The following is a 26,000-nucleotide window of genomic DNA, read 5'->3' on the forward strand; positions in this document are numbered from 1 at the left end:
ACTTCAATTATATTGGATTTGGATCCGTCGCTGTTTCCCCCTGAAACTCCCAAAAGTTTTTTGTGGACACAAACACAAAAACCCTCCATCGGCACAGTGATGAGTAGAAAAGGAGTGAATTTCCATTTTTGGGTGAACAACCCCTTTAATGGTTAGAGCTAAACAAGTGGTGGTAAGGGTTAAGATTAAAGTAAGTCTCTGGGAAGTGAATGAATGTCATGGAGAGGTGGTGAGTGTGTTTATGTGTGTGTCTGCTGAATGTGTACTGACGTGACTGTGCAGCTGAACTTGTCTCTCCTGCTGCCTCACGATCCTGATCTGAGCTGTGTCTTCAGAGCTGTGCAGCCTGAGCCGCCCGGGCAGCCGAGCGTTAAGCTGCTTCCTGCCGAGGAGGCTGAGGAGAGCGGCATCTCATTTACTCGCCCGAGCATCTTTGAAATATGAGTAGTCTTCCGCCAAGCTTTTCCATTTTTTCTCCCCCTATCTCATTATTGAACAGAATTATCCTTGATGTTTTGGCAATAATGTTCACCTGACATTCACGCCAATAAAGCACAGGGAATCGAATGGAGCTGAACTGAGGGCGAGGGCACGAGCAACATGGTGACACTTTCCAAAGTCATGAGTCTTGATCACATTTTTACATTCTGCCTTTGGGTAATTTAACATTTGGACATAGAGCTAAAAAAGTTCTGTTGTTTCTAAACAACTAAATTAATTTGGAAAGTAAAAAGTACAATGTTTTGGAGTAGAAGTCATGGAAGTACTCAAGAAAAGATCATTAATGAAGTAAATGTATTTGGTTATATTCATGAGACAAGTAACCCATCTTGTTTCTCCTTATATATGATGATGTTTAAAAATGTATTGTGTTTCATAAATGATTCAGTGTTTTATACGTAAAGGACATTTTAATTAACTATAATCTATAGTTCTCTAATAAATACATAAAGCATATATTTGTCTTTGGACCGATATGGAGTAGAAAGATTAAGTAGCGGCCAATATAATTACTCATTTAACACATAGAATACCTTCAAATCTCCCTGTATAGTAAATGACTTTCCACCACTTGACAGCAGAAGGAGAAAGCCGGAGCCTGTGAGCTCAGGAGTCAGTGACTCTGTGTGTGTGATACAGCTATTTCTGCAAATCTCCTCCCTAACAGACACACTAAGCCGGCCTGACTAATAGACCCAGCTTCAAAAGCCCTCGGAGCTGATCTGGGTTTATCACCTTTCATGCTGGGTGTAAAATCAACAAGTTTCGGGGGGGCTGCTCCCTTCCCTTTTTCTCTGTGATGACTCGCAGGCTCGGCTCTGCGGCGCTCCCACCCTTCACCGAGAGAAAATCGTCTCCTGTCAAATCTGAATCACAAGCTGCTCTCCGGGCTGATCCTGTAACAAGAGGAGTGCATCGTCTTCCATGACGGAGGGAGGAGACGCTCCACTGCTTCTGCATCGTGTCTAATGGTGTTCAGTCTGCGGAGGCCTGCATGGCGTCCTGTCAGGCTGACACGCAGTTCGTTTGCTCGCTGGTGATAAGTCATTCTCCCTCTTCACGGGGAAATTAGACGTGCAATGGTTTTAAAGAAATGATGTAAAAAAGCTGGAAAGTAATGAGAGAAAAACGCAGGGGAACTTATTCAGTTGTGTAGGAACAGACTCAGCCGAGAGTTTCTCCACAGTTCCTGTTCTGAGGCCTGAATACATCAGCTGCTCTACAGAATAAGTAAATCACCGGATGCACGTCTCACAGATTCCTCCCTCACATTTACATTTTAGGCACTGAGCTGACACTTAGGGAGACCGGCTCACAGTGAACGAGCGACATGCTCGGAGACGGCTGATGGACACTTTCACTGCTGCAGGAATCAGAGCTGTGACTCTCTCTGTGCGGCAGGCAGTGTGAGCAGCAGCAGCACCAGCCTCCTGTCAGCAGAGGTTAAACTGTTTGACAGCAGCTCCATGCAGTCGACACCGCCCGGCCCAGGTTCCTTTCATTGTTCCATCCATTTTTAATAAAGAGTGAAAGGCTCCTGGTGAGCGGGTTTGCTGCTGCAGGCAGAGCCGTCCCCGCAGATAATGTAAATTATATCTGTGACAGTGAGGCCAAATGTATTTTAACTTCAATGAACCTCAGCGTTGAGCTGCACTGCACCCGGAGATTTAAGCTGTTCAGAGCTTTTAATATGCACGGTGTTGTTTGACACTGATGTTCCGGGTTGTGTCTTCATCCAGACAGTGACACACACGGTGTATTACCGGAGGTTTTCAACTAAACAAGGGCTTTTAACCACAGGGTGTCAGATGTAAGAACCACACCACAAATAAGAATAGATTTGTTTCAGCTCATTTATCAAAAGAAAACTTGACCGCAGGTTCATTTCATAACAAATTCAAACAGCTCCGTGCAACTTGAATTTGCATGATCTTTATTTTTGTGTCGATGTAGTTTTTAATTTTGTCCAAATTTTATTCAAATGAACCATTTTGAAAACTCTCGGTCGCAAATACCTGAACACATCACCGACAAACCTTTGCCTTCCAATCTTTGCGAGAGAGGAGGCGAATAAAACACCAAGAGCTGTTCATCAAGCCATCATCAGTGCATTTTGATTATTGGTTGATCGTTGCAGGACAGTTACCCCCAAGCTGTCCTCCTGTCGGTGTTGTCTCCAGTTGTGTCCCGTGTCGCTGAACATCAACAGGTAGGCTGTCAGCCAATCAGAGCTGCCGTATCGTCCCTGCGTGGCGACAGCTGTGATTTGGGTCCGCCTCTCCAAGTCCACCTCCAGCCACTGGTATCTGTCGGAGGAGAGAGGAGACCAACCTCCGGCTCCTGCAGGGAGGACAGACACACACAAAAACTGCATGGATATCTATAATGCAATAATGTGTGTGTGTGATGGAGAGGGGGGGGGGGGGGGGGGCAGAGGCTGGCCGAGGTGAGAAGAGAGCGAGCGAGGATCAAGAGAGAAATCACAGGAGTGAAATGTGATTCATTACATTTCAATCTTCCTGAAATGAGGCTGTGAATTTGAAGTGATGTGCCCTGATTGATCTGTGGTGAGGAGTTTGCTCAGGAATACAAACAGCGAGTCGGCAGGTATTAGAACTCAGCACATTCAGACAGAACAGCTTCAAATCGTAACTGTAAATATAAATGTAGTTTTTCCACATTCTGGATTTGATTTAAGTCCATTTTTATGCACCCAGATTTAAAACCCTGCAGAATGTCAAGCACCTCCCCGGGTTTCAAGATGATAAATAATAACCATCCTCATTATCAAAGATGTTAGGTGAGTTATATTTGAGTTAAAACACTTCAGGGAGACAGGTTTAACTGTGGAGCAGCAGGGTGGTATTTCATTTGTACTTTACGACCCCACGACTAAGTTGAAAGATGTGAGGACCAGGAAGAGGAGGGTGAGGGGAGTAAAAATGAATATACATCCAACTCATTCAACAACACGATATGTGCCTGATCAGATTTAAGAGTGTTTTCAGCAGTGATTTGCAGAGAGGACACATGTCCCATGTTCTCTAGCCCTGTTCTGTCCCAGCTGTGGTTGGCAGCTGGAGGACATGTCCAGGGGGGAGGGAGGGACGAACCAACACCGAGTTCACAAGGTCGACTAAGAATAGTCACATCACCACGGTGGGTGGGGGGAAAAGGAAAATATGAAAATGGTGTATTTGCCAATTTGTAACATTTAATTAAAAATGTATGAACATTTATTTACTAGTGGATTATAGTACAACTACTTTCTTTACTAAGTTTTTAATTCTGGCTGTGAAGCAGGACGATCCATCAACATTTATCCTGAGGCAAGTTCAACACTTCAGCTCCATCATCAGACAAAATACACAGCTCCTTATTTAAAAGGAAAAAACACAGAATCCCTCATATTTATTGGCCATTTGTCACTGGTGGTATGAAGTCAATAAATAACAGTAAATGTAATATTTTTACAATTCCAATTATGGCCTGTTGTGTTATTAGGCAAATATCTGCTGCATAGACGTGTTTTTGACATGGAGAGAATTGTTTACTGTGATTTTAAATCCCCGGGAACCAAAGAGCTGAGTTTTATTTGGAGAATAAGTTTGTGCAAATGTTCAGAATTTGAAGAGAAAAAGTAAGAAAATGTGCAGATGAGATAAGAACCAGAATCCTTTGCTGCAAAAACCTTATTAAAATCAGACTTTTACTTACTTCATTCACGTTTTAAACATCTTGTATAGTGTATTTGCCTCTTGATTTTACACTTGGTTTTATAACTATTTTCATGTGACATATGTTTTATTGATGGGTGTTTGTGTCTCCTGCCATTTGATGTATTCTAACGTGTCCTTGGGTTTTAAGAAAAGTGAAACAGCTTGATTCAAACAGAGAAAAGTCTCAGCTTGATACAACCCAACGGAGAAGTTCTGTTCTGAACAGGAAATAAGTCCAAACACTGAACCTGACGGAGAAGGTGTTCTGGAGAGAGAACAGATGGGAAGGAGTGACAGACACACAATGACATCTGCAAAGACACAAAGAAAACTCATACAGATGCGTGTGTGCCTGTGTGTGTGTGTGTGTGTGTGTAGGTGTGTGTGTGTTTGTGTGTGTATGTGAGAGACAGAGAGAGAGCAGGGAGAGCTATGTCAGAACCTGATTATGAAGAAACATTGGGGGTGATGGAAAAGGCTGCGACGAGATAATGACACTTTTGAATACTGAGAAGTGTGTGTGCTTGCGTGTGTGTTTGTGTGTGTGTGTGTGTGTGTGTGTGTGTGTGTGTGCGTGTACTCGTGTTTAAGATAAAGTGCTGAGTCAGGCCAAAGCAAATCCATGGTGCCTGAAAAGCAGATGGGATTTCTACCCAACAGAGCGCGCGCGCACAGACACACACAAACATACACACGCACACACACACACACACACACACACACACACACACACACAAGCCTAAGCACTTGTGGTTGCCTTGCCAAGGCGATGTCATGCTGACTTACAAATCAATGTTACAATCCACAGAGCCAAATTAGCCAAGTTCCCTCATCACGACTACTTTAAAGAAACTTTATAATATATTGTTGTAGTAAGAGAAGCTACAGTGTTTCTCCCTGTTTACACTGTTTCACATCGACATGACAATTCATCTTGCAGCAGAAATCACGTGTCCTTGTTTAATTGCAGCACATCGACAGGGACCTGATCACAACTATCTTCATTATTGACGAATTTAAAAATGGAGCTTATTCCCAAATTCTAGATTCACCACCATCTACTTAAAGTTTTGTGTGGTCAACAACATATGTAAATATTCAAAATTCAACATGATTTGATATTTGCTATCCGCCCATTAGCATGATATCTATGTTTGTAAAATAGATGCTGTATCCCTCGGGTGGAATTAACTGGATCTTCTTCCCCTCCTGCTCCGGTTGCTCTTCCTCCTCCAGCTGTTGCAGCGTTGCACCTCCTGCTCATTAGGGCGGCGGCTAAAGGCCAGCGCAGGTTGGGCCGGTAACAGACATGAACACCGAGAGGCACAGCCCGGAGCGAGCGGAGACACTGACCTTTACTCATTACGGCCGGACTGTGGAGGAGAGAGGAGTGGGAAACGCAGAGAGAGAGAGTGAGTGACGGAGAGAGTTTGATAAGCTGACACCTCCTGGACGGCGGAGGAGGAATTAGGAAGAGAGGGGGGAGGAGAGGAACGCAGAGAGAGAGAGAGAGAGAGCAGGAGAGAGAGAGAGGTTGAATGTTCGTGAAGAAGCAGAGAAGGAACCGGAGAGTTTAAAATATCTCTGCAAAAATGGATACACAACCTCCAACATGCTGGTAATGGATTGGTTGTTTAATCACCATAAAAGTCGGTAGCTCTTCCTGCCCAATCAGGAGGGTAATTGAGACGTTCAAATCCACACCTTACCACAATGTCTCATCCGATTCCGAATCATTTCGCCGGATCCACGCCAGATTTAAACAGCTATGTCAAAGAAAATTGTGATAGAAAATCAGGATCTACAGTTGGATCAGCACCAAAATGGAAAGTGTTCCTCCCCGACTGATATCCACATCCTTCCACCTAGTTTCCAGGTAGAAATACTTTTTGTGTAATCTTGCTCACAACATACAAACTCAAAAAAACAAGAAAGGGGTGAAGACATAACCTCTTTGGCAGAGGTGATAAATAAATAAATGATTCCCGGAATAATTGGCCTTATTTCAAAAAGTCTCAGTCAGGGCTAGATTCTGACTTTTCTCTTTTTGTGTGTGGGGGCAGGCGTGAGAGAACAGAAGCTGGGATCAGAACCGGGATCAGGCACATCAGAAACCATGTGTTCTAACAGCATTTCAACCAACTGGGGACACATCTTCCCATGCCTGTGAGATCAGTTCAAAGGAGAGGAGCTCTTTTGGCCTTTTTTCACACACTAACCCATGATAGAGATATGAACAAAAATAACTAAAAGGAGGAATCTTTGAGCTTTCATTTTTGAAAGCACTGTGAGTAGCAACTTTCCCCAGGAACGAAGAACGTCTCCACCAAGCAGCCCTCCGTGACGTCACCCACTGGTTTGGGAGCTGCCATTCTGACGATTGGAGTTTGACATTTTGTTGCGCGCTATCAGGTTTTTTAGAGACCAGAAGAGATGGAGGACAGTGCACGCCCACCTACACCTGCAGCCTTCACCCATTGGACGGTACTCGCTGTAAATCACATGCTTTATCATCTATTTGAATCTAAATGGAACCATAGCTTGCTAAATTAACATTGTTAAGTTTTCAAATAGAAACCCACAATAGTGTGTTGGGTTTGCAACAAAAAACATCCCTGATTTGTTGAGTACACCCGATTTTTATCTCAGCTAATCCAACTTTTGCAGTAGCTTCTGAATACTGTGTCTTTACAATAAGTCAAGCCATTCAGGTGTTTTGAATCCTCCTGTTGTTCCAGGTACATTTGGTGGAAATGCATCTTCCACCACCACTCAACTGTCATGATAAGGTATTTTTGATCCATCTAACCTGTCCTGGAATAGTTTGCCTGGTTGAAACCTGAAGGGAAAGATAAAACTGAAGGAGTTGAAAAACAGAACAAGTTGAAGTGACAAATAAATCTTTTGATCGGAAGCTTCCAGCTGGGATCTCGAGTTGATAAAAACTCAACCCTCGCTACTGCCAGTTGGTCCCATCTTGATTGGCTTGTGGCAAATGGTTCCCAAATGGTTCCCAAATGGTTCCCAATTAAATCCCATTGAGCCATCAAGGTGCTGCCTCCACTTTGAGCTGTGCCTGACTATATATATACACACTACTAGCTGTATTTTGTGATGTTTTCGTTGGGAGAATAATTGTTTTTTCATCTCGTCATCTTCAAAGATGTCTCTCTTACAAATGCAACTGATTTCTCAATGCATTTAAGATGCAAAGTCATACTTACATTTACAGCTGATTGGCAATTAAGTTTAACATGAGATTTGCTCCCCACAAAAGTTGTTTTTTGTACGTTATATTCTACTTTGTGATTACTCTGCAGTGACTTTGTGTTTACAGAGCAGATTGCTTGTGGTTGGAGTGCAATCAATTCCACAGCAACATTGCTATAAAATCTTTACTAGCTCAGACGTTTCCCACATTTTTAATGGTGCAACAGATTTTATTAAATCTGTTGCACCATTAAAAATGTGGGAAACGTTTGGAACTGTTTGGAACTCTAGCATCTAACAACTTAGACAGGATTTTACACACAAATAGCTGCTGCGTTTCAATCCTGGAGCCCCCTATAAACATTAGACTGTTAGAAATAACAGTCTGGACAACGATGACATTTAAAGTTGTCGGCCAGCGTCTGTAACACCACAAATAAATGCAAAGTTTGGAAGAAGGAGACAAAAGCCACTGCAGGAAAAAAAAGTCAGGAAGTGTCAGAGAGCGGCATGAAGACACAAACTGTCTCACCACATCAACAGGGACTGAGAGTGTATTTGAGTTGGAGAGCAATAAAGTTGCAGTTCATTTTAGGGGGAGCTCGATGGTGCTTTAATGAAAACCTGTGATATATAGCTTTATATTAAAAAAATGACTCAGAGGCAAAGCAAACAAACAGCTGTGCATTCTCAATGGGACGAAAACAAATCCTACAGGGAACCGTTCTTATCAGGGCAATGTTTGCTTAGATCCAAGAACTCAAGAACATAGAAGAATACAACCTTTTTAATTTTAAGTTTTAGTTCTTAGCAAAGTGAGTGAAATAGGAATTTCAACAAAATGTGGTGGATGAGGTGACTTGATAACTTAGGACTGAGCAATAAGACAATAATTAGCAATATAACAAAAGTCAAGTATCTATATATTGCTTGTGAATTGTGACAGCACAGTGAAGACGTATAAAACAAAATTAACCTCAGATTTCTACAATGTTTTCGTTGTTAATCAAGTTTAAAACCACAGCGTTCAATCAGCGTTAATGAAAGAGAACTGAAGCCACACGTCAGAGTTTAACAACCACACAGAAGAAAAACTGTTTGAGTCTTTTAAAACTTGAAGATGTGAAAATGTGATTTGATACAACTAGTGGTTGAATAGAGTTGTTACAGTTTCTGGCTTAAATCCTGCCGACTGTGCATATACGCTAAGAAGCTAAATTTGATCGTTGTTTTGTGCTCTGTATAACTATATGGATTTCTGCCCTTGTTCACATTAATGTTTATCATGGAAGAGTATAGAATAAGCATGACAAAAAAAACACTCTACTCTATTTTTCCAAATGAACATTGAACATTATAATTTTTGTATTTTGTTTTGTTTTGTATTTTGTAATAAAAAGTCCTCGTACTTTTCATCTGAACAATCCCCCAAATATATTATAATGAAAGTATAAGAATAATAAACTTTAAAAACAAAGTGGCAAAGTGCTTTACAACCTTCCAACATGATAACAACAAACCTAACCAGTAAAATCAAGCAATTTAAATACAAAGAATGTTTACAAAGGTATAACAGGAATAAAAATCGTAACAATGAAGATATATATTGTTAAATAATTCATTTTATGCAGTTTTTATGTGGTTCAGGCAAATCTCCACTTATTCAGCGGTTTCAACTTCCCTAATTCACTTTAAAACATCATCTACTCTTTCTGTTATTGAATCACTTTCACCTCCTTGTTTAAGTTAGAAAGTACCATATAAAAAAGCTGTGGCTGTATATTTCATTAACCGGACTGAACATATAGTTAAAGTCAATATCTGGACCACAGATAGTTTAGTCACCGTATAAAGAGTCTCTCTAAGGAGCCGTCACGGTCTAACGACTCCAGCTATCTTCAGTGGACGGGATGAAGAAGCAATTTAGAACTAAAGCAGCGATGAGAAGCTGTTAGCTGCGTTCAGTCCAGGAATCAGACAATATTTACCCAGTGATTACATTTATTGAGGGAGTGACTTCCTCATAATAGGAGGATTTGAGTGGAGGAGCGGTGGAATTTAACCAGATAAAGAGTTTAAGAGGAGTAAAAGTTTTTGTGGAAAAGCAGAGGTGGCACATAAACTTCACACAATGATCAATAAATGATTTTGCCCCTCCCCCCCACTACAGTTCATTTCAACCTACAGCCTCGGCTAAGGTCTGCATTACTACTTCCAGAAAATGATTACTCGGGGCCGATGAAGTGCTCCAGGCCTGTTTCAGCATAATTACAGTTCTTCTAATGAGCGATTATCCGTGTGGCCCACTGGAAAACTCAGAGCGCTTAGATGTTAAAGCCCCCCATTAACATTTGGCTATAAATGTTAAATACTCTCGTTAACATTTAGCTGTATGGATGGGATTAATTAATCCCCATGTTTTCTTGGCAGGTCAAAAAAAGGGGGCTGAGTTAAATTTACTGTTACAACAGACCGCCGCTGTTACGTGAAGTGTGAGAGAGTGGCAGCGGGAACCGACCGATCATCGGTTATTAACGATGAGAGAGAAAGAGTAAAGGTCAAACTCAGGGGAGAAGAGAGCAAAAGTTAAGAAGAGAAAAACGTCAAAGGTTCTGGCCATTTGAGATGTAAGGTGGACTGAGGAGCACGATGACGGAACTCCTCGACCTCTCATCCAGAGTCTTCTGTTTGAGGGCCCCTGATCCCTCCAGAGTCAGGGCCCCTGTGTCCGGCTGGTCCCTGATCACTTTCAATAAGGTGAAATCAGGACTGACCCTCAGTGCAGGGGTATTTCCCAGTGTAATTAATTGTCCAGTCTGCTAAACTACAGGGCCACGGCTCCCTCCCACTGGTGTTGGCCCTGTTCGGTGTACATGCAGTGACGTATGAAGGGCACAACTCAAAGAGGAGGCAGCACCCTGATGGCTAAATATGATTAACTGGGCACTGTGTGGGAACCATGTGATGGGACCAACTGGCAGTACAGGATCCAAGCATGTGAGTCATATAACCTTGAGATCTTTGCTGGCACCTTGGCCTCTGATTAGAAGCATTTTTTACCACTACAACTTGCACTGGTTTCTGGTTTCCGAAGTAAATTTGAGATGAATCCTGAACTGGTCCAGACTGAATCATGACACTGTATAAAAAGATGGACGATATGAGAGCGCCCGGAGGGTAACGACGAACAATCTTGATCGCCCCCTGGTGGCTGGCTGCAAAAAAACAAAACAATAAACCTTACCTCCTCCATGTTAATGAATGGGACATTTAGGTGGTTCTTATATCTTATGAAGGGCTATTTTTTTCTGGGGAGTCTGGTTTAAATTAGTTGTTCAAGGCTATAAACATGTGAAACGTCGTGATTGACAGCTGAGTCTAACTTGTTATTGGCCAAGCATGTGTATGACCTCATGCTGAGACTTCACACTACGATTACTACCTCAAATTAACATTAAAAGCCTAAGATAGACTGGTACTTGAGATATTTAATATTTATTTACATAATGTACAGTGGAAGGAAGTAGTGGCACTTTGTCCATCTTTATAAAAACATATGTATATAATATATGATAAATATCTATTGACTGAATTAACTAACTTCATAAAACATGTTATACGTTGAGACTATACTGTGTTTGGCAGAAACTGGCCCAGTTGGTGATTGGCTTCATATCAGCGGCAATTCCAGAGCCAAGAAATGAGGACAACAATTTCCACTATCATATTAATTCTCTACAATGTGTTGGAAAGTGTTAAGAGGAGAAAGAAACTCACAATCAAACTCAATTATTAAAAAAAACAACGACGCAGCGCTGGCTTATCTTCAATTTGCTTCCGTTGGTCAATTTGTTCTAACAGTGGGAGTAAAAGAGAGAGAGAAATCCCAGACTCCCTGATGATTCTCCACTCCGGCTCCACAGTCAGCAACTGAGATCTGTAAAATGGAGAAATCTGCAAACCTCCCAAAGCACGCGGCGATAGCCCCTCATAAAGCCCTGCCTCAGCATCCAGCAGGGAGCTCCCTCCTGAATAGCTTTTGTGGTTAGTGAATCACAACAAAGATTTATACCACAACTGAGGAGAGGGGGCCCTGTGGAGTCTTTTTGATATAGTAGTCAATTATAATTCCAGTGCATTTCTATATATAATACAGAGTTGGCCGAAGCTGCCGTCCTGTGAATCGGTCCTCCCACCTTTCTTTTGTTTTGTCTTCAGCAATGTCTCCCTCAGAGGAATCTCTCCGGCTGTGTGAAGTCAGCTGAGGTTCGTCTTTCATGTTTTGTGCTCGGTTTCCTTTAGAGAGCCAAAGAGTCTTTCATGCACCATGAGAAGAAACTGCACCGCTGCAGCCCGAAGAACAGGAGGAAGGAGTCAGAGTAAAGAGAAGGTGTGGACCAGAGTCTCTAGTTTGACCAATCAAATTTGAGCAGGCTTTGGTTACCCACAGGTGGAATACATTGATTGATACGCTTTTTAATTTATCTACATGTATAAGCAGAGAGCTGTTAATAGAGATTAGCCAAATGGTTTCTGGACCTACAACACTCCACAGAAAGTCACACCGGTTGTGTTTTGTTTAGAGGGGTGTTCGGAAGTGGATTTAGGCAACTGGACCTGCTTGTGTGTCACCTCTCAAACCAAGGAATTTAATATCATCACTACCATGACCTGGATGACAAACTGATACTGATCACGAATACAGCCCCTGTGCTGGGGAACTTCCATTTGAGAGTTGTGTGAGCGAGATGTTGCGTTCACAAGTTTAAACATTTGCTTTATGATGTCTCAGCGACCTTGACCTCTGACCACTAAAATCCTATCAGTTCATCTTTGAGTCTAAATGAAAGTTTCTATCAGATTTGAAGAAAGTACCTCAAGGTTTTCAACAGATATCAAGAATATGACGGATAAAAAATCTGTAAACAAAATGCAGCTAAGTAATAAACGGCATAATAAAACTCTAAGAGCCTGAAGACATTGATGTGTCTCATCCCTGTAAAATAAGAAAGTGTTTATCCAGTTAACTATCTGGTGGGTATTCTGCCTTGTGGTCAGCCAAACAAATAAAGAAACTCATTCAAAGTCCACTGAGCCCTTTGAAAACCTGGACTCATCAAGCGTGACTGGATTGCATCACTGCCTCCGCCTGCACCTCAGGCCAAGAAGAGATGTTGTGAAAGGACTTTATGACTAATGTTTGATTAGAGTCTGGGCAATGAATCCCAGGTAATAAATTCAGGCAAATCATAAAGTTAAAACACTCGGGCGTCCCAGTGTGCAAACTGCTGAGTCAAGCAAACGAGCAGAGCGCTGATTATTCACGACAGCGTAGGAATGAATCTTTCTTGAAATGTGTCGGCACGGCAAGAAGTGAAATATTTAAGTTGGACAACGGACAAAAGACAATGATCGCTTCTCACCTTCTCTCCTGTTGACTTTAGCAAACACTGGTCCATGGCTGCTGGACAACTGGGAGGAGCTTCTGAAGGACGATGGAGGCAAACTGGACACCAGTGGGCTGTCACATGCTTCTGTGGACCAGTCACAGAGGAGAAAAGGATCAAGGTTAAGAATCTTACCTTATACTGCTGCAATGTTGATAACCAACCAACCATACAGATTTGATTTCCTCCAAATAAAATGATAAACTTGAGTTGAAGCAGGCGACAGGAGCAGATGACTTTGCTCCAGAAGAAGAAAAAGGAATCAGACACGTCAGTAGAGACCTTTTCATTCCTTAGACACTGTGCTGCTGATGAATGTCAAGGACGAGAAATGTCTAAATCTGAATAAGCAAATTGTGAAAGGCGAGGATCTGTTCAAATGTGTCACTGCTGCAATGTGTAATGAGATTTCAAAGGTAAAACTGACTTTTTTCCAATTTTTCAGTAACTCTTTACTCTATATACCTGACATTAAGTAAAACTATCACAAACATGTGAAAGTTTCAATTTGCATTCTGTGATATATCTTCTACTAGTATCGACAAATCCTCTAAACCACTTTACCATATCCAGTCTAATCTAATAATATGACTCTTGATGATACAGGTTAGATTTGGTATAGCCACAAAATCACCATGGTTGGGTTTGTGGTTTTGCTTTATAAAAGTAGTAATAGGTAGTAATTGTAATTTAATGTTTTTATAACTTGTTGATTACTTATATTTCATAAACTGAACTTAGTATGAAGTGCTTTAAATGGTTGACAGGATTGAACCACTGTAAATAACTGCAGTCCATTGAAATAAATCATTATTATTACCTCATTGCAAATGTTTCAGAACTCTGTTAGTGTAGAATAAACCCTCTTTCATAATGGATGTTGTTTGTTCCAGTGGAGCCAGTTCAGATCCCCCCCCCCCTCCGCTTCTGTCTTCGGCTCTGACAAGGCTTCAGCTGAGATTACTTTGTCAACATTATGGTACTTCGTTCCCGGCACAGAGGGATTTTCATTACCTGAGACTATAAAGCGCAGTCTGTCACAGTATTGAATAGGCTGTCATATCCACCCAGGGCTAACCAAGTCTCTTCTCTCCGCAGACACCCCAGACTTTGTGTACAACTCAGGTACTTATACTGCATCTTCAAACTTATTTAATCAATTTCAAAAGTACTTTTTTAAAGTAACATTACAGCTGTGTATCTTATTGCGTCACCATTAAACCAATGTTGGGAGCAGATCGACAATGTTCAATCCATTCTTTATACTTTAGCTTTTATGTCTTTGTTTTTGCAGCGGCTGAAAGTAGATTAATTTTAAAACCATTAAAAGATCTCAGAGCATAAAATACAGGAATGTATCACACCTGAACTGTTAGCAGTGCACTTAAAGCAACCTGTAAAGAAGTAAGTTGATGCTAATGGCATTCATAATGTTGCTGTTTCTTCATCTCCCTCCAGCCGTGCAGGAGACACAGAGCCAGTGCAAAATGGAGTTGGATTAGTTTAGAGAGGATAACAAATGAACGTGACCTCGGCAGATAAAGCTCAATAGAAGAAGCAGGTATTTGAGCAGGTGAGGTTGAGATTTCTTAGTCGTGACATATAGAATGTGACTGTGTCAAAAAAGGTAAAGCACAATCACAGAAACCCAAGAGGAAAGGGAAGGTTAAAGGTTAAAGGTTGTTGTGCTGCGAGTCTCTGTCCGGGGAGAGACACGGATCTACGAGGCAGTTCTTAAACAAAGCTACAAGGAATCCACAAATCCTTTGGTAAATCTTTGACAGCTCATGAAATCTGCAGCAGAAGGGAACTAAACACCAAGTGGCACTGATGCAGCCCACAGCCGCCGGAACCTCATCTGACTCCTTTCTGGCTTCGCTCTTTTTAAATCTAACATTTCTGGATGGGTGAACTATATTGTTATAGGATGTAATACAAGCACCGGCTCTCAGCGCTGTACCCAGAGCTATGTGTAGATCCTTGTATAATTAATTCTCGCTGGTAATTCAATATTTTCACACGAGAGAAAACCATTTAAAACCTTAAGATCTTGACTTGTGAACCTGTGAGACGTGGGAGCACTTCAGACACCAGCTGGTGGAATATAGAATAAGTGAGATGGGATCAGATGAGTCAAAAGGCTACAAGAACAATATGTACTTGGATTGAAGACGTTGTGGGAATAGGCAAAGTAAACCCAGAGATATTATATTTTCACAATTCATAATTCTCATCATATATTCAGGGCAGATTTTATGTTAAATACTTATAAATTGTCTTTCTTATTCCATTTCTTTGCCTCTATGCTTTTGAGATATATTTTTATAAAAGCTATCGTCACAACTGGTCCAGTTTGTGTAATATAATGGAAATGAACAAAAATACATATGAAAAATCTATTACATTCAAATTAAAATACCAGATATTTAACTCTTGATGGCCAGTTTCCAAAATACTTCATATTTAAATGAATTTTGTAAGTTGTCACCTACAAGTATTTAGTTAAATCCCCATTATAATCTGGATTTTGTGAGTCTTCATGTGAGGGCGGTTCGACAGTGACTGGTGAGAATGGTGTTCCTGCTTTGGCTTCAGACTGGAACCCGACAGTTGGACCACTTAACGGAGACTCTCTGCTGCTCGTCTCGTCTTTTAACAATGAGAGAAATGCTCCTTCCTCGGTTCCAGCCTCTCTTCTGTGTGTTGGTGACTCACAGATGTGAAGGCAGGCCAGTGATTCTGCTGACTCTCAGCATCTGAGACCTCCTGCTAGAAAATGACTCTACATTTAGAGCACCCTGGTACATAAACCGTTTTCTGCAACATAATCAACTACGCTTTCTCCGTGAATACAAGGCTTTTAGTTCCCTCTGAGATAACTGCAGTATCTTACCTTAATGCACCTGATCGGCAAAATTAATAATAAAAAAGAAAAACACAACAACAAAGCAGCAAGTGCAGCGTTTATCTGAATCGTACAAGGTTTAACACCTGATGTGATGTCAGCCCCCACACTGAGAGCCTAATCAAACAAGCAACAATACAATAATGAGAAGACAACAAACATTAGTGATGAACAGAAGAATCTTCCACGTTGTTATATGTTGCTCTTATGCAGATGGGTGACAATTGCTGCAGGTCACATCCCTTCTGCTAATGGAGCCATGAGGAGACATGTGGAGTGTGATGAGCACATCGTTAAAGGTTCCTATTAGCAATTGAAAATAGGGACAAGACATTGAAAGACTCTTTTCTTTGCAGACACTCAGTGGGAGGATATTAAGTCCCACTGTGTATGAAATAGAATGTTCTTCCTTCTTTTGTTTTTGCCTCGATCATTTTCTAGCGCTGGCTCAGGGTGGAGGAGAAGTGAAAATGACAAAAGCTTTGTTCAGGACGATGGAGTTTATGCAAAACTCTAAATTAAGGTACAAAAGCACAATTTCAAGAATGACGCAATTACGATAAGAATCCTAAAAGAGAGAAACTGAAGTTTGACTGCATGGAGGAAATGGAAAAAAACAAGCTGTGTTTTCCTACGTCTAAGTTTTGACATTTTGTCGACCTCATCTTGCTGATTTTGTGGCTGAGTAGCATCAAAGCTGCAGCATGAAACTTTTCAAGTGCATAATTTCACTTTGCAATCAGATGTTCCTGATGTCTGGCTCCTTTTCTTTAACGGTTAAAAATCCTGTCCGCGGCGACTAGAAGTAGACTGGTGCTCAGAAAGCCCAATCTTCAGCTGAGGATGAAACCCAATTTCAACATGTTCAAGAAAGTGAAAAAAAAGATCTTGGCAATTATCCAGATCTGCTCCAAACTTTAAACTGTTTTCTTTTGTGGTTCATTTCCTACCCCTCCACTAAATGGCTTTCACTTTGGTTCAGTAGTTTTCCAGTAATCCTGCTGACATACGGAGAAAACACACAAACAAACAACAATCGAATAACTAATTGCAAACACTCAATTTTTTTTTCATCATGATCCATTAATTATTCTTTTAGAAATTGTACAGCTTATATTTTGGCCCATGTTTCATCCTTCAACCAACTTTCAAGGAAATTAATTGGGTCGTTTTTGTGAAATTCTGCTGACAAACAAATAAACAAACAAAAGGACAGAGGAGAAAACATAACTTCATTGATGCAGGTAGTAAACTGTGAATTATTTAGATCATTACTGTTATTACACTAATGTGCTTTGCATGATCTATAAATACAACTATATATTTAAAAATGACACATTTCCATTAAACAACTACTTAACTCCAAAGAAGTTACGTGACATGGAAATGTTCCTGTCACGCTCATCTGTGGTTTTCACTCACATCTTCACCAAGTTGCTCCGACTCTTCCTCTGTCTTCAGGGCGGAGGTGGAAGCCACGATACCGACTCACCTTTCAGATACAGGTGAACTACCCTTCACTACAAATATGAATGTCTGAATACATGTTAGAGGCCGGTTTGTTGTTTGTTGATGTTTTCTGCTGAGGTGGTTGAAGGACAGTGAGTCCTACAGAGAGAAAACCACTCACTTCCCCGAGGTCTCTCCACTCGTATACTAGATAATAGCCCACTCTGATAAATGCCTCTTGTAAAAAAAAAAAAGAACATTCAGTTCCTTTTACAGTCATCACCTTCTGATCTGGTACAATCACGTAACTGGTCTAAAACGGAACTTGTGTAAAACCTTCCTGAGGAAAAAAATTGGGAACTTTGAATTAAATTAAAAAGATCCAGGGGTCATTTTTATAAAGTTTAGTGATAGTTGTTGTTTAAGATTTTGTTTTAAGATTTCCACTCATCATCAAACTAGACCCTGAAGCATCTAACCTTCACGAGAGCTCAAGTAGAAACTGTTATCAATCGTGGGGGAGGCTCAAGAGTTTCTCAAGCAGAGGACAAAGTTGTGATATTTAGAGCAGAAAGTAGTTTAGCTACTTTGTGTGAAGAGTTTGTGAGCTGCCAACTCGTTTCAGACTGCAACACAAAGCTAACTTCACTTCATGACTTCTGACTGGTGCAGTATAACCAAAGGAAATTAGCATCTTGACTTGTGCTGTAACAAAAACACCAAAAATTCTTCTTTAATGGGTTTTCGATCCTCAACTAAATGAGTCAACATTGGTCATCCAGTTGGATTTTCATGTCTGCTTCTTTAGGCTCCATTTCAAAACAAACTAAAGACACAATAGTGTATTGTGCAAAATGTGCGAAGCGTGAATGGGACAAAACTAAAAAGACAAAATGAGTACGATCCACTACTTGTGCTCAGAATATCCATAAGGTACCTTTAACTTGGTAAGTGCAATGCTATATGTGACTGGACTGATTTAACAATTTAAATCCTTTATATTCCTTATATTATTTTTGAATCTGCACCAAAATACACAGACAATTAGATATAAGTCCTCTTAAAACATTCACAAATCTCCCTGATCCAGATCCACACCCAAATTCACTGGGTTTTCCCGACCAATAATGCGTCTTTCCACCAGGTTTCGTGGCAAACCATGTAGTAAGATTTGAAAATCCTCATGGCGGACCCTTCAGCGGGGGCTTCTCAGATCACTTCTATGGTCAGTGAGGTGTGCTCCACCTTTCTACTGTTTGTGATCATCTCTGACCACGGAGCTCCCCCCTCAGGGTTTGTAAACTGGGCAGCGAGCCCAGAGAGGCTTAGTGGACTGGTTCTATTCTACATGGAGAGTGAGGGGAGGTGAAGTTTGGATTTACAGCTCATTGTGGAGGACTTAACGGTGCACAAGACTCATTGAGTGATATTTAGACTGGCTGTTTGATTTGTGTGGCTCAATGAGGACTTGTGATTATCAATCATCAATAATCAGTTGTACGCGCAGGCTGTAAAATGCCAGAGTGGAATTTATTGGTTGTTTTCAGTGAAGTTCTCACCTCTCACCTTACGGCATATAGACATTTAAATGCCAAATGCGAGCGGTAGCCTAAAGACGTGCTTTAATTCAATAGTTTAATCATTTATGAATGAGCATATAACATTAAAACAAACAATAATGTCTAGTGCACTTTACAGAACTTGTTTTTACACTTTAATCTGAGAATATTTATTGTTGAAACTTGTGTTGCTGTGAATGTATTTGTATTAGGACACTACCTTGTTTTCATGTCTAACTCTAACCTTCACCGAGCCTCAGCACCAGATCTGATCCTCACCAGGACCTCAGGAATGACGTTTTGCCTCAATGCCATTAGGCTCTGGTCCTCATAAGGGCAACTAGTCCCCGGCAAGGTTGGTGTTTGTACTTGCAAATGCCCCGAAGACGAGAACAAAAAAACTGCACAGACACATTCACAGAATCGCAGACACACACAAAAGAAAACCCAGCGATGGGTGAAATGAGAGGAGAGAAGGAGCTGGGAGGGACGCCGCTTGACTTAAAGATGGTGGACAACCAGAGTGAGTGTCCACACAGAGCACCGCAGTAAACTCACCAGCTCTGTGGCTCCTCTACCTACTGGACTGTTTCCCCTTCTTTTTTCTTTCTCTTTTCCCAGACTATCACACAAATATAGTGTATCAAATATTATAAGTTCATTTTTGGCGTGCCTGGTAAACCTCCAGAGGAAGCAGACGTCCTTACTAGATGCCAGAAACACCTCAATTGTCCCTTTTCAACATAAGGAAACAGGGCTTCTACTCCAAGCCTCCCGTTGTATTTGCTACTTCGTTCTTTCCTAACTATCCAGAGCTTGTGGCCATGGTTGAAAGCTTTGAATTTGTTCTCTTCTGTTACAATTCCCCGACCCGCCTGTTCAACTCACGTTCCATCATCCCAGCAGGAAGCTGGAAGCGTGGCCAGGGATGGGGACGTCAGGATCACTTTCCCGGGTACCTCCAGGACCCGAATCCGGAACAGTATAAGACAGTGGATGGATGGAAGTTCATTTTTGACATTGGTCTTTGAGAGGTCACACACTCACCTCAAGTCCATTTCAGGTCCTCAAGGTCATCACCTCTTATGAACTACTCTCGTACTCTTTCTTCTAATTGAACTAGAAACATGTGCTGTACAGAATGAGGCACTGACAGGTCACAGGCATATTATTTACAAAGTATAAAGTCATCATTGCACATTAATCGACGCTGCGTTAGTAGCTGACGTCCACAGTTTTCCACTTTCCTGCTGCATCAGAGAGGGACAGTGAACGGTGTCCTCAGGACAACGTGGCCGATTCCTGGACCGATAACAAGTCCGCTGATACAATGACAGGGCCAGTTGATGAATGGGTCTGTTTTTAGGGAGACAGACATTCACGGGGGAATTGGCCTTGGGCAAACAAGAAAATCCCACAGGTCACAAAGGCAGATGGATGGACTGCAGTTCTCTGTCACTTTTATCGCTTAACTACTCGCCCCTGGATTAATAAATCTAGAGTCGAGACTGGCAGCTCCAGGCGCACACAAGCAGCCGGCGCCACCTTTGTGTAACCTTGACTTAATCGCAACCTCTTCATGACTCCACTTCCACTCGACGCCTTTTCATAAATGACACTGAAAAGAGAAAAGTGTGGCTGATTTATCCTCGACTGCTTTGCTCTTTTCCACCTGCTGGTTCTCATAGGCTCCATCGTCTTGTGAAGCATAAAGGACAGCACGGCTTGCGAGGGGGGGGGGGGGGGGAAGTATTGCCTCTCACATTCACACTAAATTGATTTTATTCAGAGGTTTATGTACTCTCAGTGCAAACCACCAGCTCATAGAAAAGTAATAAATTCTGATGAGACAAGGCTGCTCGCATATGAACCAGGGAGCCGGACGTAAATTCAAATCAACTCCTCTCCCTGAATATATAGTTTTTACCAAATATTTTCTGTCTGCCACTGGACTGGAAGAGATGAATTTCCAGCACTCGGGAGAAAATAATGGAGCCATAAAGACCCCGGCCCCCCCACGTCAGTCTGAGCTGGTTAAATAATCAAACACTTCAAACCAGCCCACAGGCTCCGAAGTCGGAGAGGGAGGAACGAGCAGGAGGCAGAATGAAGTCGTTTGGTCAGATTCCTGAAAAGGACTTAAGTTAACCTGACCTCATACCCAGAGGCAGCAACACTTTAATGTTGTTGTAACACAACAACAAACAAACCCTGACATTGAAACTTGAACGTTCAGTGTGTTTTTAGACGGCGCCGACTACTTATTATGTCCTTAATGTATAAAGTCTTGTTAGCACTGTTAGCACTTTCTCACCTCAAACTGTCCATTCAGCTGTTTTCAGACATGGACTTTGGAAAATGCTCGGAACATTGGCTCAGGAAAATGTGTCCGTCACAAATAATGATTAAAGCGTTCGATTCTTCGGTCAGACGCGTTCACGGTAACAGGAAAATGTCCAGAACATCCAGATGAGGTGTGGCACCTGGGTAGGACAGCAGGAGGCGCTGTTTGTGTACAGCACATGGACACTGGCCCTCATCAGCAAAAGCTCTCGAATCTCCTCGTCCTTCCAAGTGGACATCTTCATCACCGGTCCTATGTCTATAGCTTTTTCCCTCCACACCTGTCGAGCTCAGGTTTATTCTTGTTTCCTTTTGTATTCACATTGTCTAAAAGCGGCGGCTGTGGCTCAGGGGGTCGAGCTGTTCGTCCAATAACCAGAAGGTCAGCGGTTTGATCCCAGTCTACCCAGCTTATGAGTGTCCTTGGGCAAGACCCTGCACCCCAAGTTCCCCCTGCAGGCGGTGAGTGAGATGTGTGAGATTTGTGATAGAGAAATGGCTCCCACATCAGTCTTGGGGTGACACATCGATTCACCCCAAGACTGTGTTTGAATGGCAATAACTGTACAGCAAAGCTCTTTGAGTGCCAGGAAAGTGCCATATAAATACAGACATTTACCATTTAAAGGAAGGACGGCTGCCACTCTTGAGAACATCTACAACTTTTGCCATCGTTCATGTTCACGATGGCTCAACTACACTGAAAAAACAACACTGAAATGGCAGTGTGTGTGTCGTGGTTCTGACGTGTGTCTGAGATATTTAAATTTGTCACCTTCGGGTCCGAGCTCAGCTGAAACATTGAGAATCCTCACAGACTTCACTAAGACCACGTTCTGTGAACCAATTCTTACAAACACATATCAGGACACACAGTTGTTTAATGTTTAGGTCCGGACACACACACACACACACACACACACACAGTCCCTTTGCAAACCCAGTTAATTATGGAGATAACACACACAATGCACATTTGTAGTCACTCCTCTCTGGAAGCTGTTTTTGCACTTATTTGTATATATTTAAAACGTAATTTAAAAAACTGCCGTGTGATGAATGAAAAAAGAGCCTAATGAGAAGGAAGCTCAAACTCTGCACATGTTCCCTCGCCTCTAGGACCAGTTACTGGATGAGGTGCACGTTGGGTTGTCGGTTTCAACAAGAGAGGGATTATCACACGTCTGCTTCCATATGTTCAACCGCCCATTTGTGTTACCGTGAGAGGACTCCTGCCCTCCATGTGCAACCCTTGATGAACGACGTGTCAGTTGGTCACTGAACTGAAGCCTTTTCCATTCTACACTCTACGGGTCGATTTCCAGTTGGGCCAAGTCGGGTCCAGTGCCGGATCTGAAACCAGCCAACTGGTTCTGGCAAATTAAAAGGCGTCCCTTCATCAGTAGCTCGTGCCGATGGCTTCTCGGCTGATTGTGTTAGCGATAAACGATATGATGTGATTTATAGAAGCCGCGCACAAGTCACTGCTGACACAAGATCGTTTCAGAGCAGTGTCCACGTTGTGTCTACAAAAGTTTATTGTGTTTTTCTCGAGAGAATAGGAAGCAGCTGAATGTGAGGAATTTTAAAGTGTGTCGCTTCTTCTTCTCATGTTTATTGGTGATTGCGAAACCAGCTTAGAACTGTATTAGCGCCATCAAGTGGACTGGAGCCCCTACTCTCTCATTTATCGGTACTCTCTCTCTCTCTCTCTCTCTCGCTCTCTCTCTCTCCCTCTCTATCATTATGCTCCATTCAGGAGAATCTTCTACCTCAGGTGTGACACCTAGTGATGAATTTGGTCTGGTCGGGCGTTTGGTATAATACAGGACCAGTTAGGGGATTAAAGACTGATACACAATATACACAGTATCCACAGTATCCACAGTAGGCTGCAGAGCAAAACACACTATGGGAAACACAGTAAAGGTTTTGTGTTGGGCTCCACCCACCTAGGCGTTGCACCAACGACTTAATCTTAGTATCGGCCAGTTTGAGTCCAAAATTATAAAATACGTCCCATTTTGTCATGCAAATGTTGTGTTTACAAACAATCAACACAACTGGGAACCAACAACTTCCACAATGCATCCATCCATTATTCTCTATCCACCACCAGCAGCAACATCCACCACCATGCGTTCATCCGTTCAGTCATTGATTTCACAACTTTCTCTTATAGCAGATTAACAATGTGTGTGTGAAAGCATCGGATCCATTAGGGTTCGTACTGATTTCTGTTTGTTTCTTTTTGTCGATGTGTCCACAGGGATCTCACGTGATAGACTCTTATTTACAACGTCAGTCCGTGGGAGTGCAGTAATTACAGTGGGGGGGGGGGAGAAGGACTCATTTCACTGAGCCACTACAAATGTGCAGCTACTGGAACTGTTTGTTGAAGCCTCCCTGGAGGATACAGGGACATCCATCTATTGATCTATCCCACTTGTTGCAGGGTAAATTATCAATTTGCTCTTGTGCAGCAATCAAATAAGGGTTTTTGTGATTTCTCCCCAAATCATCCTCCATCCTCCGGCACAGGAAGTCACTTTGTTAAGACGTTTTCTGAGGATAATCCTGGAGCTGAGGAAGGAGCTGCAGCATCCTCCTGTGCGGCTTTGCCCACAGATAGACCACAGTCTCTCTCTCTCTCTCTCTCTCTCTCTCTCTCTCTCTCTCTCTCTCTCTCTCTCTCTCTCTCTCTCTCTCTCTCTCTTGAGGAAACATCAAATGCTGGAAAAGCCAGAATGGGAACGAGCAACTTGTGGGATCGCTATCTCTGAAATAACTTGACAGCTGTAAATCCCCCCAAGAGGACGCCTGCTCCCCTTTCAGTAACCAGACCTCATGGTGGTCGGGTCAGTGCCGCCCCATGCAGCCCACTGGTTAATTCACCAGATGCACAGAATCAACTGAATGAGCTGCGGCACCATTTCCCCAAAACTGGAGAAACAAGTCGCAAACATCAAGACAATAAATATACACAACAAATATAGACAACACATTACAAAACAATTATTAAAGCTTAAGGTTTTATGAAGATTTCAGTTCATCACTATTATCTTATATTTGTTTTTTTATTCTAAAATTACCAAAGTTGTAGATTTGTAGGTAATATATTTGGGTTTTTATTACATATTTGAGACTATGGATTATCATCTATTGTCTATTATTATTGGTCCACTTATAAAACATATTTCTACCTTGTTTTGAATCTATTCCAGCAGTGAAATTATTACCTTTTTGTATTTCCCATCTTTTTATCAAAAACTGCGGATTGATTACAATGATTTTCTATTCGTTAGTATTCAGCAGAGTGATATTAAAGGGGGGGGGGGGTCCGTCTCTCTCCAGGACGCGCACGGAGCCGCTCACCTTGCGCACCTGTCCCACAGGAGCCGAGCAGCAGCAGCAGCAAGGAGCCGATAAACGCAGTAATCCCAGCGACTCCTTTACTCCCCACAGGCATGTTGAAGCGACGGGACACCGCGGAGTAAAATCCCGCCTGTTGGAGGAGAGACAGTCCCGTCCTCCTCCTCTTCTCTGCTCCTCTTCTCCTGCTCGCGCCTTCCCTCTGCTCTCCTCCAGCTCCGCTCCGGACGCGCCGCAGTCAGTCAGTCAGTCGCCCCGCTGGCACGGTGTGGTGCTGGGGCCGGTACCCAGTGGATGAGGAGGGTGAGGAGGAGGAGAAGGAGGACGAGGAAGAGGAGGATGCTGCCACACCGCCAGCCCTCTGGGAAGTGATGGGAGGAAGAGAAGGAGAGATTGGGGGGTAAAGGGAGGAAGGAGGGTTTCAGTGAGAGTTTGTGTCGCAGGTCCGAGTCCTGCGTCACTGGGATGCACAGAACGCGCAGAGTCCCACCTCTGGTCCCACCTCCGGACCCACGTCTGGTCCCACCTCTGGTCCCACCTCCGGACCCACGTCTGGTCCCACCTCCGGTCCCACGTCTGGTCCCCCCACCACAGCGCTGACAACAGGTCTCAGTCTTCTGAAAGTAACTCTCACATCTCGGTCCACTCGTCCAGGGACAGAGACACAGAGATAAACTGATGGACAGATTCTGAGCTTTGTGAAAAGTGTCCTATAGAAGCCATAGCTACCAAGACTGAAACAATGGAAGTCACTTTGTCTCTTTAGTGTCTCCTCAGCTTTATTTGATGTCTTTTTAGTAATTTTCTGTCTATTAGCAATATGTCGATCAGTCTTTGTGTCCAATCTGCCCCGGACCACGTGAACCCTCCTCAGTTCATCAAGTAATCCATCAACCAACCAATCAATCCTCACAAGTAACACGATTCTATGACAGGAAATGGAACAGCTATTTCATGTGCACACCAGCAAAGGATCAGATACAGTTCCCATCTTCTTCTCATTGTGTTTGCTCATTGTTACGTTTCTCACTGTGTGAAGAGCCTTGAGAAAATACATGTTGTGATTTGACGCTGGGCAACAACAGATTGAATTGAATTGTGTTTACTTGTTCCTCATCGAAAAAGAGTCCGTAAATGTTTCTGTTAACTCTTAAGTTTTGATGTCACATGTCCATGGGACCTTTCCCCTTTAATAGATAAATGTGAATATATCCTTCCTTATTAACAATGGGCAGTTCACATGTTTACTTGGCCGGACCTTTAGATCACTGCTACAGAGGCAGTTTTAATAATAAGGACACGTAGAAGTGTCCTAGCTTTCCAACCCTGTATCATATAAGTACATTCATATATAACTAGGGTGTTTTTCTTATTACGCAGTGCTTGCAATATTTTTTTAATTAACAAAACCCAACATTTATTAACGGCAGTTAATAAATGCTTAACCTGAATCAAATCAACAAAAGTGTTGTGTCGATTCAATCCTCAATTAATA

At 42.3% G+C, this 26,000-nt stretch overlaps 1 protein-coding gene across 1 annotated transcript in view; it reads right to left on the reverse strand.

Annotated features, from left to right (window-relative positions):
• LOC133961144 (contactin-associated protein-like 4) overlaps positions 1–25,028 on the reverse strand; it is a 66,969-nt gene extending 41,941 nt beyond the window's left edge. The window contains exons 1-3 of the mRNA XM_062396145.1: positions 24,509–25,028; positions 12,854–12,964; positions 2,648–2,841 (exon numbers count right to left, since the gene is read on the reverse strand). Coding sequence (XP_062252129.1) covers positions 2,648–2,841; positions 12,854–12,964; positions 24,509–24,602 — 399 coding nt within the window. The 5' untranslated portion in view covers positions 24,603–25,028. The remainder of the gene's footprint in view (positions 1–2,647; positions 2,842–12,853; positions 12,965–24,508) is intronic.
• Between the last annotated feature and the right edge of the window lie 972 nt (positions 25,029–26,000).

This window comes from Platichthys flesus, chromosome 9 (assembly GCF_949316205.1).
Source record: "Platichthys flesus chromosome 9, fPlaFle2.1, whole genome shotgun sequence".
Taxonomy (NCBI): Eukaryota; Metazoa; Chordata; class Actinopteri; order Pleuronectiformes; family Pleuronectidae; genus Platichthys; species Platichthys flesus.